We start from the raw sequence: 10,546 nt of genomic DNA, 5'->3' as shown, positions 1-10,546 counted from the left end.
CTTTCTCCACAACCTCTCCAACATTTGTTGTTTCTTGCCTTGTCAATTTTGGCCATTCTCACTGGTGTAAGGTGGTATCTCAATGTGGTTTTGATTTGAATTTCCCTGATGGCTAATGATGATGAACATTTTTTCATGTGTATGTACATGTAGTTTTTTAAAGCCATGAAAGCAAATGAGATAATGAAGGAAGGGAGTGCCGGTAAAGGAAAGAACTCAAAGGAACAGTCTGGGAGCACTCTAGGGAGCAGCAGAGAGGGGAAGGGGAAGGCATGGCAGCCAAGGTGACTGAGAAGCATCAGCTAGTGAATAGAGGGGAAAGCCAAAAGAAAGTCTACCCTATGAGCCAAATGATGAAAGTTTTCAAAGAAGGAAGGGATTATAAACTATATCAACTTTGTCGCTTGGGATCTCGAAATTTCCATTTTACTGCGTTTTGCAACTATCAGTGAGTAGTAAGGAATGAGAGATGGGAACCATCCCTTATTTTTGAGAGATTAGAAAAACAATGAAGAGTTCCAAAGGTGTAATCATACTACATCAAAAACCGACAACAGCAAGAGAAAACTCGTAGAAAGGTTGTCTCTAGGGACAAAATAAAACATCAGCTTCTGCGAGTTGGACATTGGACTAGCTAGCCTCCTCCCTCAGCTTATAACCTTTAGCTTCAATAATTTTTAAATGAGATTAAAAATATTTGTATGTCTCATGGGGCTGTCATGGAAGCAGGGTATCCTAGCTCCTTCTATATAATCCCCACTATTTCCATGTTGGCATTCCAGACCCTACAAGTAAGAAAATGAAGATTTTTGTATGCAATTTTTATGCATAAGCATTTTTGTTACTAGCTGTTTTCCAAGTATACGATTTGTTCACTAATCTCACAAACATTTTTACTCAGTGCCAGGCACTATGCAGAGCATTGAGGGTTCACAGGGAAATGAGAGGCCCCTGCCTCCAAGGAGCTTAGAATCTAAGGAAGCAAATAGTCAGAATGGTTGATATTTAGAACATAGAGTAGACCACCAGTACCATTAATCCTTGTGAAATAATTGAGGGGTAGTCTCATCGTCTTAAAAGCCCACTGATTTTTCGCTTGAGAGGTGCTTTGGGGTAAAGGCTGACAATGAGCGCTCTCACCCATGTCCACATATATTAAGCAGATAGCTGTATCAGTTATCTGCTGCTGTATCTAACTGTATCAGTTTCCTAACATAGTGTCTGATGTTCAAGATGAGTGGTTGGGACACATCTTCCTTTTTAGAGCAATAAATGGTTATGGATTTTCCTCCGCAGTAACGGCTGCACTTAAATGTGGACGATGAAATCTGCTGGACTGCACTCTGTCCCACGCGCTCCCTGCTCACGAGCTTCTTGGTACCGGTGATGTGCAGATCTAACTATAGGGCTGTCATCAGCTGCCTAATGATCTACCTTAAATAGGACTGTCAGCCATTTTGTTTTGTCCCAAAGGGTTCTTTGCAAATGATCCACAGAGAAGAGGGGGAGCCAAGGTGCCCCCAGCCATCAACACAGAGCTCCAAACATGGTGGTTGTGACCCTTGGGCTGGGAGCCAGGGTATAAAAGAGAAGCAGTAGGCATACAATAGGCAAGCTCCATTCATTTTTAAGTTCAAGGTCTTTCAGCTGGAGGAGTATAGAAAGAACTTTACTTTGTCAGAGATGACCTATGATAATATGAAATCTAAGCCAAGAGAGTCAAAGGCTATATATCCTTGTTCAGGGACAATCACTCAACACCAACACAGGCTGAATCTTTGACAAGAATAGCTGGCGCTTATGAACCACATAGCTTGGAGGGATGCTGACAGATGATATACCTTGGATTGTAATCATTCCTCCCCCTCTCTTACAAGTTTGGGGATGATGTACACCCCTTCCAGTGTTACAGTCATTGGGCGCAGAAAAATTTTGTTTATTATTTGATTTTTAGCTCTCTGGTTGTTCTCTCTGGCATTGTGCTCTGTGATTTGGTTACTTTTCAATGTTGTATGGCCATGTGAGGGGGCTGGGAGTTATCTATTTTTATCAACACTATCACTGTGGGTCTTAAAGTTAGGGAGATGTGAATTCAGACCTATTACTAAGGTCAGTCTCTCGGGAGACTCTTGGGCATTGTGGTGAATAGGACAGGCTCCTGATTCAGAGAGTCCCAAGGTTCAAGATCAGAATCTATTATATAATTTATATGTTTTGTGGTGCTAGGCAAATTAACCTCTCTGTGCTTCAACCTCTTTATCTACAAATAGAAAGGATATTAGTATCTACCTTACAGGGAGGTTGTAAGAACAAAACTGAGATGCTGTGATATGGTGGCACATATGACTGCTCATTAAATATTCCCTGATTAAAGTTGCCTGAGTCCTCTAATCCTTGGTATCCTCATTCTTACAATGATTGTGTTGTTAATGTTAAATAATCTAGGGGGAAATCTCAGCAGTGAGGTATGGAATGAATAGTCGATATTATTATCAATAATAATAATAAATAAAGTAACAAAACAAAAACATCTGAAATAGGCTTCAAAGCCTCATTATTATTGCTTATTCTCTACTTTTTTATGTCAACTTCTGTTCTCATGAGATTATTCAGTTCTGACTCATCAGTGAAAAGTGACCTTTTATGCAGTAATTATTATTACATGGGTGAGAGTAGACAAATCTCTTTTTAAAATCTGATTCCATATCTCCATAAGCCAACATGCTTTTGCCAAACACGTTATGTTTCTAGCTTGGATGGGGAAGTAGTTTCCTGCACTGAGTTTGTAATTAACTAGGGTTAAAAGGTAAAAAACACGCATTCAATAAATTCTAACCGGGTGTATATTGTGCATAAGGCACTATGTTAGTATACTGATAGGTATAAACATGAACCAGATGTGGATCCTGCCTTCAAGGGATGCAAAGACAGCTGAGAGGGCTGGAAGAGAGAGCATGGATGCAGACTGCCTGGATTGGGTACCAGACTCTACCCCTCTCCACCGTGAGACTGTGGGCAAGTTACTGAACTGCTCTGTGCAGGGGCTCCTCCTTTGTCAAGTGCAGGTGACAGTAGTACTGTGACACCATAGCGTTGGGGTGAAACTCAGCTGGGTTATTACAGATAAAGCACAGTGTCTGTCCTGTAGTCTGAGATCAATAAACATTAACCATTTCAAAATACATAGTTGGGGATAAGGCTGCATATAAACAAACATAATGTAAGAGTACGGTGATATTGCTATGGAAATTTGGATGGAGGAGAGATTACGTAGGCTTCATAAAGGGATGTGGTATTTGAGCTAAGCTTGGGAGGATAGATAATATATACACATGGAAGAACAAGGCAAATCAGGGCAGCTTTAGAATCAGATAGTATGAGTAAGAGCATGAAGGGGTGGACAAGGCAAAGGAACTCTACAGGGAAGAAGTTGAGAAAAAAAGAAAGTGAAGGTCTTCATATGCTGGTTCAAGGCATTTGTATTTGCTACGTGGACAGTGGAGAGAGGGTCGTTATGGCTTTTCAACAGAAAAACGGTGAGGTCAGAGCTGTGCCTCTGGTAACAGACCAGAGGAAGAAAGCTCTGAGTGTCTTAATAGCTTGTCTTGGTCCCTAGACCTCCAGTCTGTCCTTTCTCTGGCCCATTTACTGTAGGACCAGAAGGAGGGAAGACTCAGACAGGAGATGATGATGTTTGGGCCTGGGTTGCCGAGAGGTTGGATGTGTCACTACCAAACATGGAGAACATAAAAGGATGAGTAGACTGAAAATTGCCTTTGGGTGCATTGGGACATGTTGGTTTGCAGCGTTGATAAGTATATGGATAAATTCAGGAATGAGTGGAGGTTTGGAACCTTAGAGTACCACCAGGTTGGAGGTAGAGATGGTCCAGCAACTCCTCCAAATAAAACTGGAAGCCTGAAGAATGGATGAGATTGCTAAAGGAAGCTGACAAGACCACCCTTGGCCAATCCCTATATGTAGGGATAGCAAGAGAAATTGAACATGGAAGGGATCCATCAGACAGGCAGGAGAACAAGGAGAACACAGGGTTGAGTAAAGGGACAGAAGAGTTTCAAGAAGGAGTGTTTTAGGGATGCTAGACAAGACTTACTTGGGAGATGGGAAGGTAGTAGGAATGGAAGAGAGATGAGGCTGGAGGCAGAGGGGAGAACTCACTTCCAGGGGATTGGGCAGAGACCGTTTGATGTATTAGGTAGAAATCAGGAAATGCTTACATGATCTTTGGTATTATTTCCTAGGAACTTAAGACATGTGTACCCCTCATCCTTAAGGACAGAGACTAGGTCTAAAAAGTCTTGTTACTGAATGTTATGCCTTCTGACCTAGCACTTTCTTCCTCTTTATTTTGTCTTTTTGTCTTATTGTTGGGGGGAAGTGGTGATTTGATATACACTGAGTTGGATCTGGTGTGAGTCCTACAAAAAGGGGAAGGTTTTATGGTCTTGTTCCAGTGAAACCAGAGTTCAGACAAGGTGAAAACATATTATTAAAAAAATCCCATAAGTCAATAGAACAAAATCCCAGAGTTGTGTTACTTTCTCTATCAAAAAATCCTTTTCCTTCCTGGCACAGAGGAAGAGAGGGAAGTGCCCTCTGGGAACTGGAAATCCTGGTGAAAGAGCGCAAGAACTATAAGAGAATAAGAGAGCAAGAAAGGGAAGATTGGGTTCATAGAGCAAGATAGTCTGGCTCTGAGTAGGATAGTCTAGTTCTGGATTTAGAATAGGAATCGTCTAGGTTTTGCCAAAGAATGTTCGCCATAGTGTGTTACTAAAACTGTGGAATACTTAGGACGGGGTGTTCATTTTGAAGAGATTGTCCACATGAACCTTGAAGTTAGGTGAGATCATGGCTCAAGTGGTGGGGACAAAGGCTATGAGCTGGCCTTTTGGCCGTCAGCTCCAATACTCCTGTATTAATAGATCTTGTGTTATAAAACCTGCGGTGCTCTGAAGTCTCCTGGCAGAAGGCTTTGTCATTGGATGGTCAATAAATGTGTGTTGAATTCACACAAAAATGATCAAATTTTCTGATTGTAATTAAGAGATCAATGAGGGCGCCTGGGTGGCTCAGTAGGTTAAGCAATCTACCTTCGGCTCAGGTCATGATCCAGTCCTGGGATTGAATCCTGCGTCGGGCTCCCTGCTCAACGGGGTGTCTGCTTCTCCCTCCCTCTCTCTCTCTCTCTCAAATAAATAAATTAAATTAAATCTTTAAAAAAAAAGAGAAAGAGAGAGATAAATGGTGGGAGAATTAACTAGGATGTTGATAGTTTGCCCAAGAAGATGCAGAGATTGGGTATCACATACCTGAAAATAGAAGAGTTTTGCACCTGAGTAGGAAGGTGATCCAAATTTGGCATCGAGGGATGGGAGGAGTGCTTGAGCTTCTGGGGAGGGGAATTACAAAATGTGGAAGAACCTGCAGCCTCCAATTACAGGGAGTTCCTTGGAAATGGTATCCCCTGGAAATACCCAGATTTGATTTAAAGCAAAGGGAGAGAGGGAACAGGGGAAGAAAATGTACATCAGCACAGGAACTAGTGAGTGAGGGAGGGCTGGTAACCGGAGGGGCTTGTGTTCTGTGTTTAACCAGGGAGTGAGAGAGTGATGAGATGGGTTAACTTGACTTGTGGTTCCGCATGGAACTTCGGTGCAAAGATTATAGCGTCAAGTACTCGAAGGCTCGAGATGTCCATCTGTTGAAGGTTTACAGAGGTGGTCGGTGCGAAGACAGGCATGGGCTGCCGCTTCAGGCTGTAGCCAGGTCAGCATGGAGCATCCAGTGTCAGCCAGCATGGGGAAGAAAGTGACAGTGTTTGGAGAGCAGGAAACTTGGCGCAGAGTCCCTCACCCATATGTCTGTCACCCAGAGGGCGGACCTAGGAAAGTTTGTATGCTGGACTGTTCTTCAGCAGACAGCTGTTGAGCCAGGGCGGGTCCCTTTATCGCATTAGCTGATGGGCAGCCTAGGTTAGGAAGATGGGAATTATAGGACAGGTTAAGTTTCAGAAGACAGAGATGCGGGGCGCCTGCGTGGCTCAGTCATTAAGCATCTGCCTTTGGTTCAGGCCATGATCCCAGGGTCCTGGGATCGAGCCCCGCATCGGGCCCCCTGCTCAGCGGGGAGCCTGCTTCTCCCTCTCCCACTCCCCCTGCTTGTGTTGTCTCTGTCTGTTAAATAAATAAATAAAATCTTTTTTTTTTTTTTTTTAAAAAGAGAGGCAGCCGGTACAAGGTCAAGCCAAGGTGGTGTGGGCACCTTGGAGTGGAACGGGCATGGGAAATGAAGTCATGGAAACAGGTGTCTTCAGCTCAAGCTGAGGAGAAAATTTTGGCGACTCTCACCCGTTCCTGAAAAGTCTGGTCCGTAACACACTCCTGTGATTTCTAAATGCCTGTTTTTTGTTTTTTGTGTGTGTGTTTTCTTTTTTTGCTGGTGAGTTGTGCATAGGTGGGAGATACTTAAATATTCCTCAGTAGGGGGTCCTCTTGACATTTTGGACAGAAAAATTATGTGTTTGGAGAACTGCCTCTTGCAATACAGACCCCTTAACTCCTGTGACCCGTTGGGCAATGCACGTAACGCCCCTCGGTCATTGTGACAACTGAGAGGAATCCCTTGCTGCCTATGCCCTTTGGGAGGATGTGATTCCTCTGGTCACCACAATAGCTGGGGGAGACTCCACCTGGGGGAAAACTTCATTGTATTCAGAGATTTCACTGAATCCGCATTTTGAGAGTGTAGTGCTATTCTGGAGTTTTATTCCATCTCAACTCAAAGACCATGAATTCTGACTTCACTATAAGCAGAGGCTTTTGACTTATTACTGACTCAATTTAATGATGAACAGGGACATTTCCGTGCCAGTAAGAATGTGGAGCTTTTTTTTTTTTTTCTCTCTCCTCAATCTTCTTTTCGTATGTCTGTGATTTGTGCCTTCTCACATTTTCCTATAGCCCCAGCCCAATCTCTGGGTACCAGCAGACATCTTTTTGGGGGATCTCTTACTATTGAATCTCTTTATCTTCCCATCAGGTGGAAGGATTTTATTTTTTCCATGTGACTAGGCACGTGGCGGACAACTTTCAAGAAAAACCATTTCTGTTTAGTCCACCTGTCCAATATTCTGGGACAAACACTAACACCAGGGGGCATGGGGATGAGGCAGGACAACAGGAGAGCCTTTCCTAAGGAGGAAGTTCCAACTGGCCCTCCTCTTGTTACTCCTTTAACTCAACCACACCTGCAGATGTTTTTGATGTTGGAAACCCAAAGTAAAGTTAAGTGGTGGGGAGAGTGGGGGCACAGATGGACAGACTGGAGGAATGATAAGGAAAATTGTTTCCTCTCAGCCTCAGGCAGGGTTGTGCAAGAGATGAGCATGTTAGTGTAAATAGAGGTTGGCCTCGTTTCTGGACCATCAACAAGAGGAATGTTTTTCAAACAAGGTCTCTGAAATTTCAGGAGGGTTGTTTTGAGAGTGATGCGTAGGAGAGAGGTCCCCCTCCTTAGGAATTCAGAGTGGTTCCTCTACTTGACCTTCAGCTCCTCCCTCCAATGTGAATCCTCCAGGCTTCTCTCAGCCTTCCTTTCCCATATGTTTAGGACTCATTTCCTGTCACCGTCCACAGCTTCCTTCTGTCACTCCTGGCGAATGTGTTACACACTATGTGCGCCCCCATCGGGCTCTTTCTTGCCTCTTCCAAGCCTGACGCCAAATGGACTTTCCCTCCATAGATCCCATCTCTGCTTGATCTCTGCTGTTGTCTCTCTTCCCCTAGATCACATCTCACTGTCCTATTCCTGTTGTTTATTTGGAGATTGCTTAGATTTACTCTCATGTCCATCCACGTGTTGAAATTGTCTGCTCACCTGGATTGTGTGCCTTTCCTGTGTCCCAGCAGTGAGGCTCATGCTGCAGATGTCTGTAGTGTATATGTTCCACATACACGGACCTGCTCCCGCTAACACCACCCCAGAGTTGAGAGTTCTGACTCCGGGGAGGTGCTCAGCACAGCCCTGTGAATAGCACACTCTCCTTTTCTGTATCACATGCAAAAGCATGTACCTCTCAGTGTACCTGATAACGATGCAACAAGGTGACTTGGGGACCTGGTTCCACGTGGGGAGGCAGCCCCGCTCACTCACAAGTGTGTCTCTGTTCTGCCGGCAGGAAGATGAGGTGGTTCTCCAGTGCATCGCAAACATTCACAAGGAGCAAAGGAAGTTCTGCCTGGCAGCCGAGGGCCTTGGGAACCGCCTGTGCTTCTTGGAACCCACTTCAGAAGCCAAGGTAAGACTGATCGCCTGCCCTGTGCCTTCTCCCCTTGGCCTCCCAGCAGTCATTTGGGGGAAAGGAGCTGCATGGAGGGGATGAGGAAGGAGATGAGGAAGAAGGGAGAAAGAACACATTGTTTTGAAAGGGGGAAGCAGATCAGATTTAAACCATACCTCTCCCCAGCGCAGGAATCCCCGCAGTAGGAACCCAGAGCAGTGAAGAATTGTTTGCCATTGTTACCAGGATACCAATGATGCCTTGAGGGCACTGTCAGCCCTCACAGAAGAGGTTCTCCTCATCCTTCCAGAACACCGTTTTGTGTTAATTCCTGGAAGTCTGAGTGCATGTTCTTTACTCTCAGCTGGCACCGATAGCTCCAGGGACTCACGGGGCTTGGGCTTGGGTTTCGCAGCAAGCACGCTGCTCTCTGTTCTGACTATGCTGAGATCATCATCCCCACCTGCCTGTGGGGATGGGGGGCAGAGAGGAGCGTCCGTGCTGGTCCCTGCCTGTGTGGTGGCAGGTAATGTCCTCTCTCTTCAGCCACACTTTCAGACCATCTCTGCTTTTCTTGGTCTCTTTGTCAGGTGGATCTGTGTTCACAGTACTTTGCTGTCCTGGCCAGATCTTTAGATCAGTCAGGGTTCTCCAGAGAAACATCTCTCACTTTCTCTCGATGGGTGGGTGGGTGGGTGGGTGGATAGATAGATAGGGATTGAAGATATTGCCTCTTGTGATTATTGGGGCTGGCAAGTCTGAAATCTGTACATCAAATCAGCAGGTTAGAAACTCAGGCAGAAGTTAATGCTGTCTTGAGGCAGAATATTTTTTTCTCCAAGAAACCTCACCTTCAACAGATGAGGTGAGGCCCACCCACATTCTCAAGGGTAACTTTTACTTGAAGTCAACTGTAGATGTTAATCACGTCTATCGAATACCTTCACATCAAAACCTGGATTGGAGCTTGATTAAATAATGGAGTCCTATAGTCTAGCCACGGTGACATACAACTGACCATCCTACCCTCCAAGCTCAGTTTTCTCACAGAACCTTGTTTGTTTGTTTGTTTGTTTAATAAGCAGAAAGTTGTTACTGTATTTTCCAGTAGGCCCGCGTGATGGGCATGTCATTTCTGCACAGGAACCTACACAATCACAGACAAATATGCGTAGTTCAACCGACTCCTAGAACACCAGATATGTTCCCTCTTCTGGCCTGGCCCTTCCCTTTCCACGAAATATTTCCCCTGATTCCCTACCATCAAATTTTACAACCACCTGTGCCACTCTTGGGTTCTCGGAAGCTAACGTAAGGTGTGCAATGAAGTAAGAAGGTGTATTCCCAAGCCTGGCGCTGAGGGTGAGCCATGCATCTCAAACACCACTCTTAGCACCAGCTACAGAGCCACCTGTGACCTTGGCATTCCTAGTCAAGGGTATTTCAAGCTAGTTGAGACTCAGAGAGATAAAATTGAGATAAATTCTAGGGAGAAGACAGACCTCTGAGAAAGAAGAGATGAGATAAGATTCTCAAAAGCTATTCTTAGTGTACAAGCCCTAAGAAAAAGAGGTCACATTGAAGCAAGGTGTGAAAAGGTAGAAGAATGAGAAGCAAAAGTATGCCAACATTTGCTGTAGACATGAGACTATTTAACACTTCGGAGAGCTCTTGTGACTTTCTGTTTGCCATGGCCCACTCTTCTCTGAAGGTCTCCTGAAACTGCAAATGTCAGCAGATGGAAGCACTGTTACTCAGCTTCCCTTTCAAAGATGCACAGCTCCAGGAATTAAAAGGTGTCTTGTTTTATAAGAAAGACTTCAGAATTAGAACCAAAGACCAGGAAACATGGAAAGGAAATGTTGCTTCTTTATTTTATCAATAACAGCAGATACTTTTTTCCCTGTCATTTTAAAAAAATTTTTTTAAGATTTTGGGCGCCTGGGTGGCTCAGTCGTTAAGCGTCTGCCTTCAGCTCAGGTCATGATCCCAGAGTCCTGGGATCGAGCCCCGCATCAGGCTCTCTGCTCGGCAGGAAGCCTGCTTCTCCCTCTCCCACTCCCCCTGCTTGTGTTCCTGCTCTCGCTATCTCTCTGTCAAATAAATAAATAAAATCTTTAAAAAAAAAAATTTTTTTTAAAGATTTTATTTATTTGACAGAGACAGTGCAGCAAAGGGAGAGGGAGAAGGAGCTCCCTTCTGAGCAGGGAGCGTGATGCGGGGCTCGATCCCAGGACCCTGGGA

At 44.6% G+C, this 10,546-nt stretch overlaps 1 protein-coding gene across 1 annotated transcript in view; it reads left to right on the top strand.

Annotated features, from left to right (window-relative positions):
• The window catches only part of RYR3 (ryanodine receptor 3), a 483,582-nt gene that overhangs the window by 147,803 nt on the left and 325,233 nt on the right, over window positions 1-10,546 (top strand). Inside the window, exon 2 of the mRNA XM_081831839.1 lies at window positions 8,201-8,320. Coding sequence (XP_081687965.1) covers window positions 8,201-8,320 — 120 coding nt within the window. The remainder of the gene's footprint in view (window positions 1-8,200; window positions 8,321-10,546) is intronic.

This window comes from Leptonychotes weddellii, chromosome 9 (assembly GCF_054177405.1).
Source record: "Leptonychotes weddellii isolate Sample4059 chromosome 9, ASM5417740v2, whole genome shotgun sequence".
NCBI classification, from domain to species: domain Eukaryota; kingdom Metazoa; phylum Chordata; class Mammalia; order Carnivora; family Phocidae; genus Leptonychotes; species Leptonychotes weddellii.
Note: the sequence above shows the minus strand (reverse complement) of the source record. Positions and strands in the feature narration are given on the sequence as shown.